The 24,456-nt window shown below is 44.6% G+C and overlaps 1 protein-coding gene across 1 annotated transcript in view; it reads right to left on the bottom strand.

Annotated features, from left to right (window-relative positions):
• The window catches only part of Golph3 (golgi phosphoprotein 3), a 31,098-nt gene extending 18,065 nt beyond the window's left edge, over nucleotides 1–13,033 (bottom strand). The window contains exon 1 of the mRNA XM_052743099.1: nucleotides 12,549–13,033. Coding sequence (XP_052599059.1) covers nucleotides 12,549–12,773 — 225 coding nt within the window. The 5' untranslated portion in view covers nucleotides 12,774–13,033. The remainder of the gene's footprint in view (nucleotides 1–12,548) is intronic.
• Between the last annotated feature and the right edge of the window lie 11,423 nt (nucleotides 13,034–24,456).

Consider the following 24,456-nt stretch of genomic DNA (forward strand, 5'->3'; position numbering starts at 1 on the left):
CTGGTAGCCTACCAAAGGTACCTGCACTCAACATAGAACATACAGACACACACATTTAAAAATAAGGGCCAGGTGTGGGGTGGTCACTTCTTTAATCACAGAACTATGACAACAGAGTAAGGTGGGTCTCTGTGACTCCTGGGCCAGCCTGGTCTATATAGCAAGTTCTAAGACAGCCAGAGTTACAAAGTGAAACTGTCTCAGAGTAGCCTTGGCTTCTTTTTCTTTGCCCTAGGAACAGCTCTCCTGCCTTGGTCCCTCACCCCCTAAAATATAATAATGCCTGCTCCTAGTTCACCTCTTCAGGCTCCGTGGTGTCTGCAGTGCTACTGACCTGACCAGAGACACAAGTGAGAGCATCAGCAGCTGGACAGTCCCGTGTCCTCTGACCTCAACTCATCCCTTAGCCACAGCTTCCAAACCAGCAAGCACCACCATTTCAAGGGACATCAACACACATTCATTGGGAAGGGGGCTCCCACAGGGCTGGTGTGGGGACTGTTTGGGGAACCTCAAACAGCAGCTCTTCTCCTCATGTCTGGACTCTGCCTTCTCAGAGGCCATGGGCTCTTTTGCCTTAGGTTAGCCCTTGGCATCCTCCTCTCCATGAGAAAGAAGCAGCTGTCTCCACTTCACCTCCTATAGTCCTTTCTCCCATGTCTCGCCTGCCCTGTTATGTCCTTTTTTCTGTACCTCCTAAGAAGTCTGGGGAAAGTGGCTCGCTTAAAGATTGCCAGAGAGGAGACAAATGAATACTGTATTTACGGGGGCGGGAGTGGGAGGTAAATACATCATTTTAATGATCCTAGTGCAAAGACTACAAAATTGGAAAAGCAATTCATTTTTATATAAGCATGCAAATACGTATATTTTCTCTCACACACACACACACATCATGACCCACTTTTTAAGTAGGTGAGAAAACTATTAGTAGTAGTAACAGCTGACAGTAATGGCTACTTTCACTTTAGACTTTTCTGTACACATCAGAGAAAATGGAGCAAGGAAAAAAAAAAGACTAGTTATTCAAACTCACAAGGTAATAATTAAGACACTATCAGTAATATGATAAAGGCAAAGTATTAAAAACACTAAAAATGTGCAACTAGCATACCAACTTCCAGTTTCTCAAAGCCAACACAGACCTCTGAATATCGGCTCTCATCACTAAGCCTGGCTCTTCCAATCCTTTGGATCGCAAACAGCATTTCTCTACTGGGCCCAACTCACAAATTCATTCCCACACAGCATCCTCTAATTTTTTCTTCACCATAACTATCATAATTCTTAATTACACACATGCACACACCTTTGTATACTTATACATCTGTCTCCCTTAGCACAGTACCTAACATAAAGCAATTACCATAAGTAGAATTTTGAGTGGATTTTTTTTTAATTCCTTTCAGTACTAAGGAGTGTCACACACACCAAGCAAGAGTCTTTATCATGGAGACGCTCTCCCCAGATGCTACGATTTTGAGTGTGCATGTGCATGTGTGTACACCCAAGGAGGCCAGAAGCGGGTGTCAGATTCCCTGGGGCTGGAGTTACAGGCAATGTTGAACTTGAAACTCAACTCTAAAAAAGGAGCAAGCACCCTTAACTGCTCAGCTATGTTTCCAGGCCCATTTCTTATTTTTTGGTAACCTATACTTTCCTAAATATAGAGTATTTGTATTTTGTTTAAAAGCCATATTTCTACTCATGCCTTAAACTCAATCCAGCCATCTTATTTCCTTTTTCCCATAAGCTATAGTGATAATAAAATCTTAGTTGTGTTTTTTTATTTATCATTTGAGTCATTGCATGCATGTGGTGTAGACATAAACCCAAGTCAAAATACCCATATATGTATGTATGTATGTGTGTGTGTGTGTGTGTGTGTATATATATATATATATATATGCATATTAAATGTATCTTTTAATCTTCACCCAAGACTGGCACCAAATTTCACAAGTTCCAATAATTTCAGGTCAGTGAGACGGTTGTTTGCAAACCTGATATCCTGGGACTCACAAGGTGAAGAGAAGCATTTTTACAAGGTGAAGAGAAGCATTTTCACAAGTTGTAATCTGACCTCTAAATGTTCACCATGATGCACATGTACATGCACACACAGAAATAACTGTAAACATTTTTAGTAATTCCAAAACCCCCCAATGATTTTGGTGTCTCCAATTTTTCCACTCCTTTCTACACATGCATCTTTTAAAAATCCTATTTATTATTATTGTCTTATAACTTATAACTTATTTTGACACAATTTTTATTTGCTTTTATAGTCGAGTAAGACCACTTATTTTCAGAAGAATAAGCCTTCTCATATAGGCTTCCTGTGTGTCGTGTCTCAAATGTTTGCTTCCGGTCTGTTACGACACAGCCCATAGTTCGCTGTGCTCAAGTATCTCCAAGCACAAAAGCACAGAGCACCTGAATCCTAAAACACTTGAGAGCCTGAAGCAGAGGACCACTTGAACCAAGGAGTTTGGGACTAGCCTGCACTTCACTGTCTCAAATAAGACAAAGAAGAGGAGCTAAGAATGCAGTTCCACGATAGGAACTCTGGTATGTTAATGTCCTGGGTTCAATCCTCAGCATTGTAAAAAAAAATTAAGAAATATGGAAATAGAGGCTGGAGAGATGGCTCAGGTGTTAAGAGCACTGGCTGCTCTTCCAGAGGTCCTAAGTTCAATTCCCAGCAACCATATGGTGGCTCATGACCATCTATAATAGGATCTGATGCCTCTTCTGGTGTGCAGGCATTCATGCAAAGCATTCAAATATAAAATATAAGTAAATAAAAATTTTAAAAAAGAAATATGGAATAGAAAAAAATTGACTGGAAAGATGCCTCAGAGCATAGCACTGCTTGCTATGAAAGCATGAGGATGTGAGTTCAAATATCTAGGACCCAATGGCCGGATATGCCTGTAACCTTAGCACAGGTGGATCCTGGGAGCTTGGTGGCCAGCCAGATTACAGCATATGCCCCTCCCCACTATACACACAAATTACATTAACTTTTACAATTATTTTTGAGTATAATACATTACATCATTTCCCCCTTTCCTTTTCCTCCCTACAAACCTCCCATACATCTCTCCTTGCTCTCTTTCAAATGCATAGCCTTTTTTCATTAATCGTTGTTACTACAGTCTGTGGAGCAGGGCTAAAGATTTTGCTCCATTGGGAGATTTGCCTATCCCTAGCAAGGCATAAGCCAAGAATGGTGGAGAACAGGTGCAATCCCAATCTCCAGAAGTGGAGGCAGAAGGAGCACAGGTTCAAGGACCTCCTCGGCTACACAGAGCTGGAAACCAGCTGGGCTACCTGAGACCCTGTCTCAGAAATAAACAGTGGGTAAAAGCACTTGCCACCCAATACCTGGTACCCCAAGTTTGATCCCCGGAACCACATAATGGAAGAAAAGAACCACTCCCACAAGCTGTTCTCTGGTCTGTCTTCGTTCAGTGGCCATGTGCTGCACACCCACACACAAATAAATATAGAAGATGTTGTCTTAAATAATTTTTTTAAGGTTGTAGAATCCTGGCCTAATCACCTTGTGTGAAGATTCTGGCCTTGAAGGTAGCAAGAATTACTTTCTTCCCCTAAAAAAAAAAGAAAAAAAAAAGCACCACGAAGAAGAAATAGAAAATCCAAATGTGGGAAGAACTGATTACAACAAGGGCAGAAGAGGCCAGACATTCGCGAGCTTTCTTCTAGAAGCAGAAGGCATAAGCAAACAAGCCTCACTGCGCGCCAACTACACCTGGCACTTAGTACAGCACAGCTGTCAAAGTCACTGACTTCGGAAGTTTGGGGGTCTACTATCTCAGGAGAGAGAGCAGTGTTCTAGAGAAGAGAAAGTATGAAAACAATCACAGACTCTGGGCTTACATTTAGGGAAAAGAAACCAAACATACTTCAGGTTTCCAGATTCCCCAGCCCAGATGGTCTGGGATTACAAAACGGGGGTGGGGGATGCTTTATGCACACTCACACACAATGGAAGTGTCAGTGAAAAGGCACAGATAATTTAGTGGATATTTGCCTCATTCAGTTACTTATCAAGTCAGGAGGGTCAGGAATAACGGCAATAATGGAAGCTGGGCTAAGTGGTAGAGCACTTGCCTCGCATGCTCAAGGCCAGACTTTGATCCCCAGCACTGGAAGGGGAGAGGGAGGAAGAGGGAATATCAAGCATCAGTCAACAACATTTTCTAACCTAAGTAATATAACAGCCCTTAAGTCCTATAACAAGTTATGGGGCAGACCACAAGCAGAGGTCTGTTTTGCCCAGGAAACAAAAGAGGTCTAAGAATTCAAAACATTTAGTTTAGCTCTCCCAACTGGGAGTCAAAAAAGGCAAGGCTGTAAGTCAAAACCATGGATAGTTTGTGTTGGTTAGTTTTTTTTTGCTAACTTGACACAAACTAGAGTCACCAGAGGAGAGCCTAAATTGAGAAAAAGCCCCCATAAGATTAGCCGATAAGCAAGCCTGTAAGGTTTTTTTTTTGTGGGGGTGTGTGTTTTTTATTGATGATTTATGTGGAAGGGCCTAGCCCACTGTGGGTGGTACCATCCCTGAACAGGTGGTCTTGGGATGTGTAAGAAAGCAAACTGAGCAAGCCATGAGGAACAAGGCAGCATCCACAATGGGCTCTGCTTCAATTCCTGCCTCCATTTTCTTCCCTTAGTGACGGACTACAACTATAAATTGAAATAAACCCTTTCCTCTCCAAGCTGCCTTTCCTCTCCAAGCTCCCACAGCAGTAGAACTGTAACTATGGCAATAGTCTTGTGGCTCCCGATTTGAGCCTCCCTCCCTAGTCCCTAGTCTCCTCCCTCTATTTCCTCTAAAGTCAGTATCCAATCACACTGGAATTATCTGGAGATCTGTCTCCTATGTAGACTGAGTGTCCCTTAAAAGTTAAAAAAAAAAAAATCTGAAACATCAGCAAAGGGGCTGACACATGGGTTCCATATTTGGATTAACTGGGAATATAAATACCAGTCAAACCTGTTTTAATCTCAGAAATTGGCAAACCCTATTCAATGATCAACTAAAATTCATGTAATTTCTGGTTGTTTTGTTTCTCAAGACAGAGTTTCTTTGTGTTAACAGTCCTGGCTGTCCTGGAACTTGCTCTGTAGACCAGGCTGGCCTCAAATTCACAGAGATCTGCCTCCCGAGTGCTGGGAGGATTTTGGTTTTTTGTTTTATGGTATGAATCTATTTAACATTGTATTTAAGAAACTGGAACTAGGGGTTTGGAGATGGCTCAGCAATTAAGGGCATATGTTTTTGCAGAAGACCCAGGTTCAGTTCCTAGCACCCACATGCTGACTCACAGGGAATCTGATGCCCTCCTCTGATGTCCCAGGGCACCAGGCACGCACATGCTGCACATACAGGAATGCAGTCAGAACACTGTTACACATGAACCTTTAAATAAAAAAGAAAAGAAAATGGTGCTAGGGCAAGGGCTGTCATTTAGAGGTAGAACCCTTAAGAATACAGCAGGCACACGGCCCTAAGTTCAGTCCTAAGAAATGGATCCCGTGACAGTGACCACCAGGTGCTGGCATGTAAGCCTTCAATCTGTAGTCTTTCTCAAAAAGCCAGGAGTGGACAGGTACAGGTTATCTTCACATGGTCACCAAAAATAACTCTGCCCTTAAAATTTTAACTCATCATTTTCTACCATTTATATGCTAAAGTGTTCCTCAACCTACTAACCTCAGTTAAATTCTGTTATAAATAAAACTCCTCTCAATACAGTTTGTTGTTCTTTGAGAAAGGAAGGAGTTCACTGGGTTGCAGACTGGCCTTCCAACTGCTGAGATCAGCAGTCCCCCTGAATCGACCTCCCAAGCTGTCAGGCACGTATGTCCCCCCACTGACCGTTCCCAGGGCTAGGGATGTAGCTCAGATCATGTAGGTAGGCTGCCAAGGCCCTGGGTGACAACCTCACCACATACACAAACAAAAAACAAACACACAAGCAAAAAACGTTTCTAAAGTGTTCTAAGTGTAAACGTGTAAGATTTTTTTCACTGTCTCTGGACCAGTTTTCATCATGCCCACTATCTCTTCCCTCATGAAATATAAGATGAACTATACTCTATATTTACATGCTGGATGTCTAAGCTTTAAACATGAAAGGAGTTTTTCCAGCACTACCTTCAAGACCAGTGTTCATTCTCGTGGGAATGATTCTACCTGCATTAAGTGCAGTGCTTACTTAGAATGTTTACTGAGTCATGGACACGGGTCAAGGTGAGACAGTCAACTGTAGAAGCCAAATTTCTAACACTACATCTGTTTCTGTTGACAACAACTGAACAACTTCTCTAACAAAGCAAGTGAACCAAGTACAACTTGCTAAGTTTAAAATGAATTAACTTTAGGGATGGCTATGTAGTTTGGCTGTGTGCGGAGTGCTGCTTGTTTAACAGGCGCCAGGCCCTGGGTTAAATCCTCAGCACCATCAGAACACTGAGAGGAAAGACAGTGCTATTGTAATGTTTGCTGTCCCTGTCTCGTGTGTGTGTGTGCGCGCGCGTGTGTGCGTGTGTGTACGGGCATCCACATGCAAATGTGATTGGGCCAGCTTGTGTAGTCCCAGGACCAACCTCAGATATCAGGGCTTGCTTTCTACCACTCAGATTTCACTACATGTACCTCCCTGCTCCCCCCAGGGGACACAACACTGCCACACACCACTTCATTGTAGGCCAGAGCACCACTTGCTGGAGTTGGCTCTGTCCTGTCATGTAGGTCCCTGTGATCAAACTCAGGCTTGGTGGCAAACACCTTTATCAGGTGGAGCCATCTTCACTGGACCCCTTCCCACCTTTCTTGAGACAAGGTCTTGTGTTGTTCATTGGGGCACACACCAGGCTAGTTAGTCTGGAAGCTTCCTGGGATTCTCCTGTCTCCAGCAGCCATCTTGGTTCAGGAGCATTAAAATTCCAGAAGGGCCTTGCCCAGACCCAGCTTTAGGAGCGCTCTGGTCATCTGAACTGAGACCCTCCACTGGTACAGCCAGCACTTTACCCTCTGAACCATCTCCAGCCCGTATTAGTTGTACTGTAACACTAATGTTTATGAAACAAGAAGAGAAATATCCTGGTTTTTTAAGTGTATGTGTGTTAGTGCATGCTACATTATAACACTGTAGTATATACACAAGGTTACATTGCAAAAGTGCAGGACACTAACAGGCTGCAATCTCTCCAGCTTATTTTTCATATAGGCTATTAAGTTCATACTTGGCTTAAAGAGATGAAAATTCAAACCCTTCAAAAACATCAAGGGGATATAATTTAGTATTAGAAAAGGGAATATAATTAGTATATAGTATTAGTATCATAAAATTCAAACTTCTTTTATTAGATTTTCAATTACTACAAACTTTTACATCTTGAAGTTCTGAAAACATGCTGAATAGATTTGAAAGTAGAGCAGTTATACAATAATCACATATAGAGAGAGGAAATTTTGTTCCTAAGGAAACAGTTATACATCTTGGTAAGTACTGTATTCCAAAGAGTCATTTCAAAAGGAACTCATCTTTGGACACAGTGTGAAAAGCACACGAAGTCACTTCCATCTTTTAAACTTCCAAGCTAAGTTTGGCAGCACACCCTGTCATCTCAATCCTGGGGAGGAGAGAGGGGGAGGGTCACCAATTCAGGAACAGACCTCAGATTCAAGAACTGCCCAGGCTATAGAGTCAATTTGAGGTCTGCCAGCTTATCATCTTTTCTCTAAATAACCACACCTAATCACCACTTACTTTTCAAGAGTTACTGCAGTAGAGCTCTTACAAGCATTAGACATGCTTTCTTTAAAGGAGATGTTACTAAAGGCTTTTAAAACTTAGAAAATCAGGTGACTGAAAAAAATAAAACCATACTAGAAAAAGACATCACGAGTAGACTAGAAGAAAACTCAAAGAACCATGTTAGAGAACATGACACACACACAAGAACGCTGATCTGAAAAAGTCTCCAGAATAGTATCACTACTGCAACCCCTAAGCCTACTACTCTTACTCTTCCCTTTGAAGACTCCAGGAGAACAAGTGAATGGACAGGTCTAACTACAGCACAAAAGAACAGAAGAAGACACGTGAAGACGCTATCCTAAAGCTGTCAGTAGCCCTAACATTTGGGAGGTAGAGGCAGGAGGATCCAGACAGGGTTCAAGGAAACAAAAAGAAGCAATCCTAGCTGGGTGTGATAGCACACGAATCTAATCCCAGCACTCACTTGGGAGGCAGAAGGATCTCTGTGAAAACAGCGAGGACTATGTAGAGAGACCACCCTGCCTCAAGAAGGACGGGGAGGGGAGCGGAGGGGAGGGAGAGGGGGGGTGAGAGAGAGAGAGAGAGAGAGGGAGGGAGGGAGGGAGGGAGGGAGGGAGGGAGGGAGGGAGAGAGAAGCAACAATTCTGGAGCTAAAAACAATGGAGAATCCCACCCCCTCCCCTAGCAAGACAAAATGGGGAAAGTGTTAACAGTAAGTGGCACAAAAGTATGATCCCAAGCATTTGAAGTGACCATTTTCCCACTGTGTGCAGGTGTGCGTGCACATACAATCATGTAGAGGCCAGAGGTCAATGGCAGTGCTGCCTTCCGGTGCCTACCACCTTGTTTAAGCAGCCAGTCTGTCTCAGACAGGTCTGGAGCTTGCTGAGAGGACCAGGATGGCTGGTGAGCCACTTGTCTCTGCCTCAACCTGTGACAGACACCACTCCCAGCTTTCAGTTTTTCACACTGAGTGCTGGGGAGCAAACAGGGCCTTTGTGTGGCAGCACTTTACCCACCCCGCTATCTCCCCAGCCCCCACACTCCAGATTAAATTGGTCATTTAAAATAGTCAAATTGGGACTGGAGAGGTAGCTCGGTGGTTAAGAGCTACTCTACTCTTCCAGAAGACCCAGGTTCAATTTTAAGTGTCCACATGGCATCTTACAATCACCTGTAACTCTATAATCCAGGAGATCCGATGCCCTCTTCTGGACTCCTCAGACATCAAGAACACTAGATGCACATCCACACAAACATGTGGGCAAAACACTCACTCATAAAATACATAAAATAAAAATAAGTAAATCTTTACATAGGTAAGTAAATGAAATAATCAAATCCAACCTCAGGTATTTAGATCTGTCACCAATAAAGTGATTCAAAAGTTCTTATTTAAGGGGTCAGTGTTACAGTTACTGGTGCTACAGTATGTGTGAGACCCTTGAGTTTAATCTTCTAAAACCAAAGAAAAATTGTTTTAATATAACTTTTTGGTTATTTAAGATAATTCTTACTGAAGTATCCTGAAACTACTCTAGTGAAGGCATCTATGGAAAAATCACAGACAAATCACGGAAAGAAAAATACCTACCCAGTTGCCCTGCCCTACCCCACACCATCCAAAGAAATCTTGCTAATCAATTAATTTGACTTCATGGTGAACCTTCGTGACATCCTAGCAGTGGTCTCTATCAGTCACTGACACTTCACCCAGAATAACTACCAGAACCCTTTAAAGGGCCCCAGAGAAGGGTGTTTCAAGGAAAGAAAAAACCTGAAATTCCAACTTGAATTTAAAAAAAAAAAATTTGATTGTCAGGACTGAATTAAAAAAAAAAAAAAGAAGACATGACTGCTCCTAGGTACAGACTGTGGAAAGGGTTTATTGTAGATGCGAGTGAGAAAACAGCCAGAGGCATGTGAAAGGGTCCAGACTAAACCTGGCCACGTGAGGGAGGTGATGGGGCCCTGAGAGAGGAACCAGGAGCCAAGAGGCTGGGAGTGAGCCAGGAGACAAAAAGAGACCAAGTAGCCAAAATGGTTGGGTTACACAGGAAAAGCAGCTAGGGAAGGGCAGTGAAGCTCAGGGGTTAGAGAGGCTGAGGGTAGGGGCTGGGTAAGAAGTCGGAGAGGAGCCAGAACTCTATAACAGGTATCAGCAGCGATGCTGGGAGCGCCAGGTGGCCAGAATCTGCTTTGACAGGCACACCAGTTAGCTATCTGTCCTAAGTTTGAGACCTAACAAGGTCTTTAAACAAAGTCCATGTAAGTAATCTGAAGCCAACTGCTTCTCATGTAGCCCAGGCTGGCCTCCAACTTACTATGTAGGTGAAGATGACCCCGGAACTTCTGATACTCTGGCCACCCAAGAGCTGGGATTATAGGCACGAGCCACCAAGCCATCTGTGCAGAGCTGGGAATCAAATTCAGAACTTCCTACAACTCACTCTACCTACGAAGCTATATTCCCAGCCCCTAGAATTTTAGTTAATAACAAATTTACAGACTGAAATCTAATACAGGCTGAAGTGCCTGGGCACAAGGGAAGAAAAACTCCTGGCCCTTGAAGAGAGTATAAACCATGCCTCTGATTCTAACACTAGGGAAACAGAGGCAGGAAGCCAAGAGTTGGAAGCCAGTCCCCACTACACACCAAGACCCTATCCTTAAAAAGGCCAAGGGGGACCCTGCCGAGAAAGACTGGATGACTAGTTTCTAGGACTGGTCACTAGTGTGCATACATTTGATGAGAAGGAAATAGATATATAAGGGAATCCCTAAAACCAAAAAGGCAATGCAAAATCCTAGCCTACATTTTTAAAAACAAGAGAAAAAAATGCTAAAGAGTAGCTAGTGTCTGGCTGAACCCTGGCCATGACTTATGAAGTAGACTGACTATTTACACAAAAATAACCACAGCAGATGGTTTCAACTACCTGGCATCAAAGAACTTCAATTTAAAAAAAAAAAAAAAAACACTATGTAAATTCTGTAGTACCATTAAATTTCAACAAATTCTTTCATTTATCTTCATGGGAACTAATCACAGAAAAATAAGTGTTGACAGCTTTAGCTTAAACATTCAGAGTAATGCCTCTAAAATAAAATGTACTTTCTCACCATTATTTCTCAGTGTGACAATACCAAAAACAAGTTTGTGTTAAGTTTGAGCTTTACAGGGTTCTATCGACTCGGAACCAAAATGCTAACCCAGGAATGTAGTCCTGGTTTTGCTTTTCTTGTATTTTCTAAAAATGTCTCATAATCTGTTCTGTTCCAGAGGGGGCAGGGAGCAAGGAAAAATGTACAGTACCAAGAGCTTACTTTCTAAATCCAGTATTTTCTAAATGAATACTTCTAAAATCGCATTACTACGACACTAGCATCTAGCTTTTAAATCCCAGAACAAAAACAAAACACACATAATACCACCCATTTCCCTCACTGTAGCTGTAATTAAACAGGTACTGTGCCCCCTTTACAGCCAGAGGGCCATCAAGTGTCTTCAAGCTGAACAATATTAAGGCACGTGACCATTTCCATCAAGAAATCACTTCTCTGGACAGTACCTAATATCCGGGGAACACAAACAGTCCATGGAAAAAACTCACCTTTCTGCCGCTGGTAAGTTTTGGGGACCTGGAAAACTTTTTTATGGGGATGAATTGGGTTTTTTTTTTTTTTTTGCTCTCCTTCCTGAATTCTGAAAACTTACTGAAAAAACAAGACCCATACCTTTCTGTCTGACTCTCAAAACGTGTTGTCTAGAGTTTCCACACTGAAACGAAACAAGCTTCCGGGCCACCTCATCATACATGATTTATGAAATAGCCAAACCTGCAAGTCTGTCTTTACAAATAACTACTTTTTTAAATGGATGGGTATATAATAAGGTGAAACGTTATCTAGAGTCCAGATGTTGAAAAGAGACGGTCACTACCATTTCTTCAACTTCTGTGTAAAATTCCTGGATATTTGAGGTGCCAACGACCTTTCCAAAAGTCAGAATACAACTTGAGCCGATCTCAATCTTTGCGGCCTTTCATCAAATCGCAAACTTTGGTATTCCCAGCACTTCACGACAAAGCCCTCCCTTAAAATGGCAAAACTGAGGGCGACAACGGATGAACTAACCGCAATACTAACTTGTCTCTCACTTAAACCACTTCACCCAAAAAAAGTTACTTCCTAGGTTTCGTAACAATTTTGCATTGACTTTTTCAACAATACCCAGTAAAATAACTTTGCTAATTCTTAACAGCATATCGTAACTGAAGTTTTCCATAAAAGAGGCCGGGGGCAAGTGGATCCGTGAACCTCCCCCAGGTCTTAAAACCTGCAAAAGACTCAAGAGTTGGGAGCGGCGGTACCTCCGAGTCGTTGGGTCTACCGAGCTGTCTCAGGTTGGAATTGCAATCGTTTGCAGAAGCAAGCGAGGAAGAAATTGCAAAGATCGCCAACACTTCGAAAGGAAGAGTGCTTGTGAACAGAAGAAGGAAAAATCCAAGCACTCGGGGGTCGGTACCGGGAGGAGGATCTGGAACGCACAGGGCCCCGCCAGAGAGAGAGCTGACTCCCACACTCCTCGGGACAAGTTGATCGCTCCGGGACGCAGGGTCCCCGAGCCAGGGGGGCAGGTGCGGCCTCGGCCGGCGCCCACCTGGGGCCCGCGCCCCCTCGCCGCCAGCCACCCCGCCCGGCCCGCCGCGCCCGCACCCGCACCTCTCGGTCCTTGAGGCCCAGCAGGAGCACCTCCTCCATCAGGGTCAGCCGCGTTTCCTTGGAGTCGCCCTTGTCGTCGTCGTCCTGCTCGTCGCGGCGGCTCTGCGCCTCGTCCTCGCCGCTGCCGCCGCCGCCGCCCGCCGCCCGCTCCTTGTCGGCAGCGTTCCGGGAGGCCTCGGTGCGCCGCTGCACCAGGCCCGAGCTCCGCTGGGTCAGCGAGGTCATGGCTCCGGCCGAAGCGCCCCACCGGACCGACAGGGACGCGGGACCGGCCGGCTCGCCCTCACGGCCCCGGCCCCGGGAGCTTCCGTGTTTAGTTCTCGGCGCTGGGGCGATGTCCGTGGGCTGCGGGGCCGAAGGCAGGCATGAGGAGCCGGGTCTGGGCGAAGCCGGCGGGCCGCGAGTCGGCGGGGTAACACAGGGGTGCCTTCCGCCCGCGCCTGTGGCCCCACACAGCCCAGGAACCCGAGCGGAGGCAGCGGAGGCGGCGGCGGCGGCGGCGGCGCTTCCCAATATGGCGGCGCGCGCTGACGTCACCGGAGGATGTGGCAGCGCCGGCGCGGGGCGGGGCCGGGGTGCCGGAAGCGGCGCGAGCGAGGGGCGTGGCTGGACGCCTCCCACCCCGGCGGACTGCCCGGCCACCCCGCCGCCGCCGCCGCCGCCGCCGCTGCTGCTTTAGAGTTCATCCGTCGTGGGACCTGAGGCCGGCAGCGGTGACGGACCCCGCTGTCATCCTCCTCTCCCTCCCTCCCTCACGGTCTGGCCCTGGCGCCAGCGGCCAGCGAGGCCTCTCCTGGATCCCGGAAGCCGAGGCCACGGGAGGGCGGACCCCGCTGAGCCCTTAGCATCCCTATCTGTCCTCGGAGACAGCTCCTGAGCCCATGTGGCCCGGGGTCCCACGACCCATAGGAAGAACTTGGATCGTTGCCTGGGGGGACTCCCAGGCATCAGAAGAAGCCATCTACACCCAGCTGTTTAAAAGCGTTCGTGCACTGTGTTCTAGCGTAGAGAGGTGAAACGAATTAACGAGTTGTGTTTGTAAAACTCTTTATTTCCTGCCTCCAGCTGGGGCTGTAAAGTAGCCAGGGCACAGGAAGCGCACTGTACAGTTAGGACAGCCGACCTTAGGATCGTTTTATGGCGACACTAAACCTCTTGAGTCTCATGCCACGTCTTTGTAGCACTAAATCTCTTTCGATGTAATTACTAGGTTAAATCCTCTTGGCGTGCTTGGCAGTTTGTGCAAGTCAAGTTAAAAGAAAAGCTGCCAAACCCGAGACGGGTTTGGAGAAGCAGAAGGGTGGAACTTGTGAGAAAACATTATCCAGAAACGGGATCGTAGAGCCGTCCACTGTTATTTAAAATAAACAATAACCACAGGCAGTGAGTAAGCGAGGTTTATTAGACAGATTCTTCCCCTCCATAAATACATTGTCTCAACTCCTAAAAGGACAGTAAGTCCCCGTAGGCCCTCCCACCCCTAGCCCCAAGCTACCTTTCATTCTTTCCTGCGAAAACAGTTTGTTCTCAGGCAGTTTCTCCCATTCACATCATCTGCATCTTTTTGTTCTTCGCCTCGCTGCTGATTCTTTGCCAAGTGACTTGAAATGTTTCTTTGTATTTTAACTGATTAACTCATGAGGTTAAATCCAAAGGTACAAAGTTGTGTGTACAGGCTGTGCCTGTTCAGCTAGTTGCTTCTCTCCCTGTGGACCCTCGCTGGGGAGGTGGTCAGTGGGTAACGAGCTTGAGGACAACTTAGAAACTGGCTCTGGGGCCACATACACATTCCTGGAGGCTTCCTTGCCTGTGAGTTGAGCCTAGCCTAGTGGGCAAGCTCCTAGGTCCCTGTAAGAAACCTTGTCTCAGAAACAATGTGAGGCCGGAGGGGAGTGAGTAAGCCACTTGCGGTGCTAGTAGCATGAGGACCAAACTTCAAATCCCAGCATTCTTGGGCACAGCAATGCATTCCTGTGATACCAGCCCTGGGGAGCTGAGAAAGACGGATCCTGGACGCTTGTGAAACTGTACAGAACTGTGGTCAACCTCTGGCCTCCACAAGTGAGTGCACAGGCAAGGGCAACATATATAACACACATGCTTATACACACACACACACACACACACACACACACACACACACACACACACAGAGAGAGAGAGAGAGAGAGAGAGCAGCAGCACCTAAGGAATGATCACACACAATTTTTTGTTGTTTTTCATTTTTTGAAACAGGGTTTCTCTTGCCTCTGCCTCCCAAGTGCTAGGATTAAAGGGGTGTGCCACCACAGCCTGGCCACAATTCTTTTTTTTTTTTTTTTTTTTTAATGTGATGCCTAATCACCTTCACCTTGAGTATGCTCCAAGCTTCAGGAATCTTCCAATGAATAAAATGTGGTCTAACCTACCTGCCTTTTCAACTGTGGAAGTCTTGATGACACCACTCCCCCCACCCTCCAACAACCACATCTCTTACGTTCTGGTTCTGTCTATTCATACGCCAATACTTAATCTTCCAATTCAAACTTCATATCAATTTTGCTGCTTTTTTTTCCTCCTGCGTTTTTCTGGTATTTCTCCGCTGATTTTTCTATGTGGACTTCAAAATCACCTCAGTGAGAGAAATGAAAGAAAAAAAAGAAAGGAAAAGACAAAGTAAAGAGGGAAGAAAATGAAGGGAGAAAGAGAGGAAGATTAAGAAACACATATGTATTGCTAATAGTAACTGACTTTTTAATTGATTGCTAAATATGTGCCAGGTGTGTTTTCTAGTCACACACCTCAAACCTTCCAGGGTAAGTCTGCTGCTGTGCAAGCCAATTCCTCGTGGGCTCCAACCTTCCAACTGCAGCTTAGGGAGCCACACCTGTGTCTGTCTGGAGGCTCTGGAATCGGAGAGAATTAGCATTTAGAGCTGCCGGTTTCCTACCCTTCCCTCCCCCAGAAGAGTTTTGTTTTATTTTGTTCCCAGCCTGGCCTGGGAACTCTCTGTGTAGCCCAGGCTAGCCTCAAAGTCGCACTCCTCCTGCCTTGGGCTCCCCAGAGCTAGGATTACAGACACAAACCACCATCACACCTGGCTTCTCCGATGGATTGTTGGAAAACAGGTTACATAACTTCTCAGAAGCTCAAGGATGCCTTCAGTCCCTCCTCCTGATCCCTGGCCCCTCCTTCCTATAGCTACGCTCCCCAACAAAACCGTGCCAAAAAAGCCTTTGCTTTCTAGGGAATCTAGACTAAGACACCCGTCTCACTAGGGAGAAGAGAGTTTCTAGGAAATTAAGTGATCTGCTCTACATAGCACATCTGGCAAATTGCAAGCAAGGGTTGTTTTTCTTGTTTTGTTTTTTACCCTTTATTCAGTCACCAAACAAGTATTTCTACTTGTTTTCCGTTGGCAGTCACTGGGCCAAGCAGTAGGGTTATGATAGTGGGCCAGGAGATACACAGTCACAGTTTTCATGAAGCTGATGAGACATGGGTGCTAAGAAAGCCAAAATATATAAAGTGTGCCTGAGGGTGTAGATCAGTGGTAGAGAACTTTCCTTGTTAAAGAGTTATTTATGAATTTTATGTTTATGGGTCTTTTGTCTACATATTCCAGCACACCAAAAGAGGGCATCGGAACCCATGTTCGAGCTGCCATATGGGTGCTGGGAATTGAACCCAGGACCTCTGGAAGAGCAGTCAGTGCTCTTACCCCCTGAGCTAACACTCCAGTCCATGGCAGAGCACCTGCATGTGCAGGGACCTGGGTTTGAGCCCAACACTGAAGAAAAAAAAGAAGACCTCACAACCACCCATGGTGGCTTTAATAAAAAATTATAATGACAAACATTGTCAGGGATGTAAGGAAATGTAAACCTTCATATAGTATTTGCAGGGATTCAAAAGATGGAGACACTTAGGAACACAGTCTGTCAGTTCCTCATAGCATTAAGCAAAATCCCCACATGATCCAACCCTTCCACTTCTAGGTAAATACCCAGATGAACAGAAACTTCGTTTACACAAAAGCAAACGCACGTGTTCACAGCAGAACTGTTAGCAAACAGTTGAAACAGTTATGTTCATCAGCTGCTGGGTGGGTAAATAGCAGATAGTGTGTATCCACACCACAGACTATTGTTAGCTATAAAAAAGAGTAAGGTACTGAAACATGTATGTCATGGATAACCCTTGGAAACATGCTAAGTGGGAAAAAGCACAGTCACAATTACATATTGTGGAGCTCTATTTATGTGAAATATCCTGAGTAAGTACATCTGTACAAGTAGATAGTAAATAAATGTTTGCCTAGCATCGACAAAATAGGCAGCAATGCCTCCTGAGTATGGGTTTCTTCTAGGGGTACAAAAAAAGTCCTAAACTGATCAAGGTGACATATTTGAATATGTTAAAAGAAAACACTGATTTCTACTTTTCAGGGGTAAATTTTGCAGTATGTCAAATTTATTTGAATAAACACAATAAAAGTATGGCTTTTGCATTAGATTTGGGTAGCAGTATATTCCAAGATAATATATTATTGAGAATTTTTGTTTTATATATATATGAGAGAGAGAGAGAGGCAGGCAGACTGACTGACTTTCTGGAGTGTGCTTTTCTTTATTGTTGTTCTTCTGTTTGGGGTCTTTGAAAATATTTTTATTATTTGACAGTTTCATACATGTATACAACATGCCTTGACTGTATTCACCCCCAACTCATCCTCCCTGACGGCCCGATCTCCCTGACATGCCCCCCACCTTCTTATCCCCCACTTAAAAAAATAATAATCTACTGAGTGCAGTTAGCACTGCATGCATGCCTATGGGTGTGGGGCCATCCACGGGAACATGAGCAATCGACCTGCAGCTACACCCACAAGGTGACTCCTCTTCCTCCAGAAGCTCTCTATTGCCAGGAACAACTGAACTAGAGGTTGAACCTGGTGAACCCTCCTCCAGCCCTGCTGGAACGCTGACTGGCTTGATCTTGTGCATGTCTTGTGCAGGTGATCAGAGCTGCAGTAAGTGCATGAGTGCAATGGCCACGGCATGTCCAGACTACAGCATGTTATAGTTCTCCTCCCCATCTTCCAGCTCTTCCATTATTCCAGTCCCTCCTCCGAGCCTCCCTGGGCCTTGAGGAGGTGGAGGCAGATGTCTTATTTGCAGCTTGAGCTCTCAGCAGCAGTCACACTTGGTGTGGACAGCTGTGTGGATGAGTATCTGTGTTGGGGGGGGGGGGTATGCACCCATGCCAGAGCATGCATGTGCAGGGCAGAGGGCGACTTGTGGGAGTAGAGTCTCTCCCTCCATGTGATTTTTTTCCCAGATTGGACTGAGGCCGTCAGGCTTGGCAGCAAGCCTCTATGACCACTAAGCCATCTTACTGCCCTCCATCATCACCAACTCTCATCATTTTGATGAGTTATGAGTCTCATTGACACTGCTGCCCACTTCAAAAGCAGCTTCTCTGGCCAAGGTTGAAGGCAGCATTAGTCGATGGACATAAATATAAATGGCCCGAGTCCAGCTCCAGAAGGGTTCAGGTCCCAAAGAGTGGAGTCAGCGAAGGGGACGAGGAGACTGACACTATCAGAGGGTGAAGGAGGGCTGCCACTTTATGGAAAAAAGGCTCCACCTTTTGTATTCTTTAATTGTACAATAGTTTAGCCACAGGCAAGATTGAAAGGAGGGCTCAATGATTCAGGGATGAAAGAGGCCATTAACTTTATCGAGCATTTTTCCTGAGACAAAGGCAACATGTTCAGCAAGTATCTAAATGCCTATTGTTCTCAAAGGTTCAGTAACTCCACCCTCCATCAAGGGAAGGGCCACAAGTTCCACAAGAATGACTGACTCCCTTTAGCAAGCAGGAACTTTCCTCAAGCCTCTGAGGGAATGGAAGCCCTTGTCCAAATGCCTGACCTTGGGAAAAGGACTTCCTCTGGGGACCAGACACTCCACTACAATGTTTGTTTGTTTGTTTGTTTGTTTGTTTATTTGTTTTTCAGACAGGGTTTCTCTGTGTAGCCCTGGCTGTGCTGGAGCTCACTCTATAGACCAGGCTGGCCTCGAACTCAGAGATCTGCCTGCCTCTGCCTCCTGAGTGCTGGGATTAAAGACGTGTACTACTACTACTACTATGCAGAACCAGGTGGATCTCTGTGAGTTCGAGGCCATCCTGGTCTAGAGAGCGAGATCCAGGACAGGCACCAAAACCGTACGTAGAAACCTTGTAAAAAAAAACAAGGGTTGGGGATTTAGCTCAGTGGTAGAGTGCTTGCCTAGCAAGCTCAAGGCCCTGGGTTAGGTCCTTAGGTCCAGGAAAAAAAAAATCAAGGTGACTGGGTAAGGTAGCAGCCCCTTAGAGAATCACACGTGGTTCCCATTTAAGGATTACCTTGCATTGAGAATGCCCATTCAAAGGACTTACATGAAGCACACTATACATATGAACTCACTAGCAAGCACTTTGTCCTTTTATGGTTACCCTTTCTTGACCGAAGTAAAAAGGAGAAAATGAGCTGACTGTCAGAATTCATCTCTCTCTGCTTCCTGACTGCGGATGCAATGGGACCAGCTGCCTCATAATGCGGTTGCCATGCCTTCCTGCCAGGATGGACTGTATTCGCTAGAACTGTTCGCCAGAACTGCAGGTAGAAATAAACCCTTCCCTCTTTCCTTCCTGTCGCTACATGACCGACTACACATGCGCAGTCCAGTAGCCAAGCAAGAGGCTTAGTCATACCTTATGTCCTTGTGTGTAATTGTGCAATTGGCATGCAGCGTGATCACGCAGTCTATGCACATGCTCATATGTGAGCCAATACCCGCATGTGGGGGGGGGGGGTCCATAAAAAGCGGGTCATAGACTCCTCCCCTGTTCTTCTTCTCCTTCTTCCTCTCTCTCCATGCACAACCTTCCATAGGCCTAAAAAGCACATTCCCCTCTGTTCCTTCTAATAAATTCTTAGAGCGGGTTTTGTCGAACCTCGTGGCTTTTCTTGAACGGTAAACAGCATTGCTTAATAAATAACAACACATCACCACATAAAACCAACACTTCCTTAAGTTACCTTTGTTAGGTATTTCATTGCAACAATGAGACAGGTCATCAATGCAGGTTAGTGTTGGGTTGCAGGCACTCACCAGAGTGCCTATATTAATATGGTGATAGTTTATTTGTGCTGAAATGTGATTTTATTCGTATGTTAATAAATAAAGTTGCCGGGGCTGGAGAGATGGCTCAGCGGTTAAGAGCACTGACTGCTCTTCCAGAGGTCTTGAGTTCAATTCCCAGCAACCACATGGTGGCTCACAACCATCTGTAATGAGATCTGGCATCCTCTTCTGGCCTGCAGGCAAACATGCTGTATACATAATAAATAAATCTTTAAAAATAAATAAATAAATAAAGTTGCCTAGGGGTCAGAGCTAATAGCAAGCCATAGCAGAGGTCTGGCAGTGGTAGCACATGCCCTTAATCCTGATCACATGACAGGTAGGTCTCTGTGTGTTCAAAGACACCACCAGCATGGAGACACAGCCTTTAATCTCAATACCAACCATAGAGACCTGGAGGTCTGTATAGACAGGCAGTGATGAGGAGGTCATGTGGTTGGGTTTACAACCAATGAGAAGGCAGAACAGGAAGTCTATAAAAAGACAGATACACAGGAAGTAGCGCTCTTGCTGAGAAGAAGGACAGCAGTGGCAGCGAAGGGTAAGCTCAGCTCTCAGCTACTGCTCTGACCTCTTGGGCTTTTAACTCTGCAATTGGCTCTGTGTTTCTTATTTAATAAGACTGTTCATCTACATATCAACCTTTAATTTTAATAAATATTTCAAAGTACTTAAGTAAGTCATAAACAGATCAACGAGCACCATGACTGGATTGTTTTATAACCTTAGAAATGAGTCTTGGGTTAGTGAGATGACTCAGTGGGTAAAGGTGCTTGCCACCTACACCGAGGGACCTGTGTTCAAACTCCAGAACCCATGCAAAGTTGGAAAGAAAGAACTGACTCCATGAGATTGTCCTCTACCCTACCCATAAGCACCTGGCACACATGTCCTCATACACATCATGAGCACACATAAACAGTAAAAAAGAGAGAGAGAGAGAGAGAGAGAGAGAGAGAGAGAGAGAGAGAGAGAGAGAGAGAGAGAGAGAGAGATAAGAGGTCTTTCTTAACCATCACCCCAAATCCAGAACAACAAAATTATATATTAATAAGTGTGATTTTATAAAAAGCAGTAACTCTAATGTGGAAAAAGTCATGAAGTCACAATACATGACAAATAAGATATTAACTGTCATAGTCAAGGTTTCTATTGCTGTGATAAAACACCATGACCAAAGCAACTTGGGGAGGAAAGAGTTCATTTGACTTACACTTCCACACCACTGTTCATCATCAAAGGAAGTCAGGACAGGAATTCCAACAGGACAGGAACCTGAAGGCAGGAACTGATGCAGAGGCCATGGAGAAGAACTGATTTACTGGCTTGCTTCCCATGCCTTGCTCAGCCTGTTCTCTTATAGGACCCAGGACCACCAGCCCAGGGATGGCACCACCCACAATGGGCTGGGCCCTCCCCATCAACTAACTAAGAAATGCCCTGCAAGATTGCCTACAGCCCAAATTTATGAAGTCACTTTCTTTTTTATTTATTTTTTGGGGGGTTTTGAGATGATTCCCTCCTTTCAGATGACTTTAGCTTGTGTCAAGTTGACCTAAAACCATCCAGCACTTCAATATACAGGAAAGTGAACTCAACTGGCTTCTAACTATAAAAACACTCATCTTTACTACTCATAAGAAAAATACATTAAAACCATACTGATAATACTCTTCCTCCAATTATATTAAGTTCGGTAACATGTAGGCAAAATAGCAGGAAGTGAGAACTGTTACACATTTCAGGTAGAACTATAAAAACATTGCTCTAGCAAGTCCCCTCCTCTTACTTCATATCCTGGATTTATCTGCCTATGTATAAAATAGCATATAAACGTGGTTGATGCCATAGCATTGTTTGAGCAAGTAAAAGGCTGGAAATAATCATCAGAGAAGTTTCCTCCTACAGCAGATGGGAACAAATAGAGAGGCCCACAGCCAGATATAAGGCAAAGTGAGAGACCTTGGAACACTCAGCCCTAAACAGAATGTCTCCATCAAATCCCTCCCCTCAGGGCTCAGGGAACCCCATGGAAGAGGAAGAGAAAGAGTGTAAGAGTCACAAAGCAGAAAAGTGTAAGAACCAGAGGGGATGGAGGACACCAGGAGAACAGGCCCTCTGAATCAACTGAGCAAGGCTCATATGAACTTAGAGATTGAAGCAGTAAGCACAGACCTACACAGGTCTGCACCAGTTCCTCTGCATATAGACTATAGCTTTCAGTTTAGGGTTTTATGGGACTCTTGGGTGTGTGAATGAGTGGGTCTTTGAATCTTGTGCCTTCTCTTGGGCTCTTTTCCATCTATTGGGTTGTCTTGTCCAACTTCGATGTGATGGTTTTTGTTTTATCATGTTTTATTTTATTATGTTTTGGTGTTATCTCTTAGAAGTCTTTTCTAAAGACAGAAAGGGAGTGAATCTGGATTGGAGGGGAGGTAGGAGGGAACTGGGATGATTAGAGGGAGGGGAAACTGTAATCAGGATAGATTGTATGAGAAAATAATCTATTTTTAAAAGGGGGCGGGGTAAAAGAAAATACTAAGTAACAAAAAAGAGCAACAACAGCAAACAGCTCCGTATCTCACACTGTTCTATGAGGCCTTGTACATTTAAACTGTCAGGTCCCCTTTCCTAAACATCCTGGAAAAATTCCTTAGACTCTCAAGGAGCATTTATGATTGAAGAATTAAAGCTGCAACTATCTTTAATAAATGTTACCAATACCAAAAAAGAGTAGAAATACAAATGATATATTACAAAGTACACATTAATGTGGCCTTGTAATGATAGCCTACACAAGATGGGGGTTTTTTTAAAGCTATTTTTGAAGTTTAAGTCTTGGTCGTCAACTTAACTGGACCTGGAATCAGCTGAAAGACAGCGCACAGGGCACACCTGTCAAGGTTATTTGAAGGGGGAAGATGTACCCTCAATGTGGATAACACCTTCTGGTGGCAGACCAGGCAAAAGGAGGTCTAAGCAGCTTAGCTTTTTGCCTGCTTTTCTTCACTCGCACCAGCAAGTTCATCTACTCTGCTGCTGCTGCTGCTGCTGCTGCTGCTGCTGCTACTTTTGCTGCACTCCTTCACTGATTCCAGAACCCAGTTTCTTTGGACTTCCAACATCAACTAAAGACCAGTGGCTCTCCAGGAATCCTCCAGGCCGTTGGGTGCCAGACTGGAACCGTTGAAGAATCCAGCCTCAAGGACTGAGCAGCTACCGGATTCTTGGCCTTTCAGGTGTGAGGCAGCCATTTTTAGTGATCTTGTAAGCCAATGTAATAAACCCTCTCAGAATATACATTGACTCTGTAGATTCTGTTCCTCTAAAGAACCTTGACTAAGACTCTACCTGAAAGATGCTTTATTAGGACTCAGGATGTAGCATCAAGGGGAACAGCAAACAGACTCCAGGTTATAAAGGTGTTATGCCCAAGTCCGGAGTTCCCCTCCCCACTGACAAGACCACCAAGGAGCCCACTTCAGATGCAAAAACAAAAGGTTTCTTTATTCAAGGCAAGCCCGGGCAGGGACTTCGTCCAACACTCCGTTACATCGAGTGAAGGAGGGAACCCTAAGCACTTATTACAAGAGGTTTATGTGGGAAAAATTTACATGCAGTGGGTTACACATCTTAGTGTCTTAGGATTGGATGAGGGAGCTAGGGGTAAGGTAGTTCTTTGAAGTTATTGGCTGAACTATAAGCGTGAAATTACTAATGGCTGACGGGATGCAGGGTACCTATGGAGACATCAATTTTTACTCCCTATATCCTGTTTCACTGGGTCCAGGATATATATATATATATGTGTGTGTGTGTGTGTGTGTGTATATATATACATATATATATGTATGTATTATATATAATATATATTATATATTATATATATAAATAAAATACTGGTCAGCTTCTGGGTTCATCTACGGGTCAGCAGATACCTTGAGATGGGGACCACTCTCAAGAGGGCTACTGATTTTTTTCCCCTTCAAAGGTACATGCAAATCAGCAAGTAATACTCAGTTTTGTACCACCGACATGATTAGCACGAGAAACCTAAGTTTCAAAAGTCTGGTTAAGGTAAAAGACACATGAATCGTACAAGAGGATGCAAACAAATTGTTTGTCTAGATTTAATAGCTTTTGTCCTGGTGGATAAGTACACCCAAGCATAACTGACAAGTGGGTGTGTAGAATCCAATGTGAAGCCTCGCAGCTTGAGAATGACTGTTCTAACATAGAAGTTTGTTGAGATGTATAGACTTTGAATCTGGCTAATGTTGCTATACGATGTCTTTTATTTGCAAGTTCTGTGTAATAACCTTTTAATTAAAAAAAAAAAGGCTGGAAATAACCCAAGACGTTCATCAGCAGAATGGAGGGTTAAATGAACTACAGAAACACCTGCTTCATGAACTGTGAAGATAAATGAGGAAGCTCCTGTGTGCTAATATGGAACCGTCCTTAGCGTATGTGGCATAGAAAGAAAAACAAAGAACAGAATTGTTTATGGTATGTGGTGCTTCATGTAAGCTGGGGTGGGGGGGTGGAACAGGACACAGATGGACACATACACACACAGGCATATTTATCTTTGTTTATGCATGCTCTGTTTTTTTTTCTGTTTTAGACAGGGTCTGAATGTATAGCCCTGGTCTGGCCTGGAACCCTAATGCTGGGATGAAAGGCATGTGTCACCATGTTCAGCCACACACGCCTTTAACAAATTCTAGAAATAT

This window comes from Peromyscus californicus, unplaced genomic scaffold (assembly GCF_007827085.1).
Source record: "Peromyscus californicus insignis strain IS unplaced genomic scaffold, ASM782708v3 Scaffold_18__1_contigs__length_77618521, whole genome shotgun sequence".
Lineage (NCBI taxonomy): Eukaryota > Metazoa > Chordata > Mammalia > Rodentia > Cricetidae > Peromyscus > Peromyscus californicus.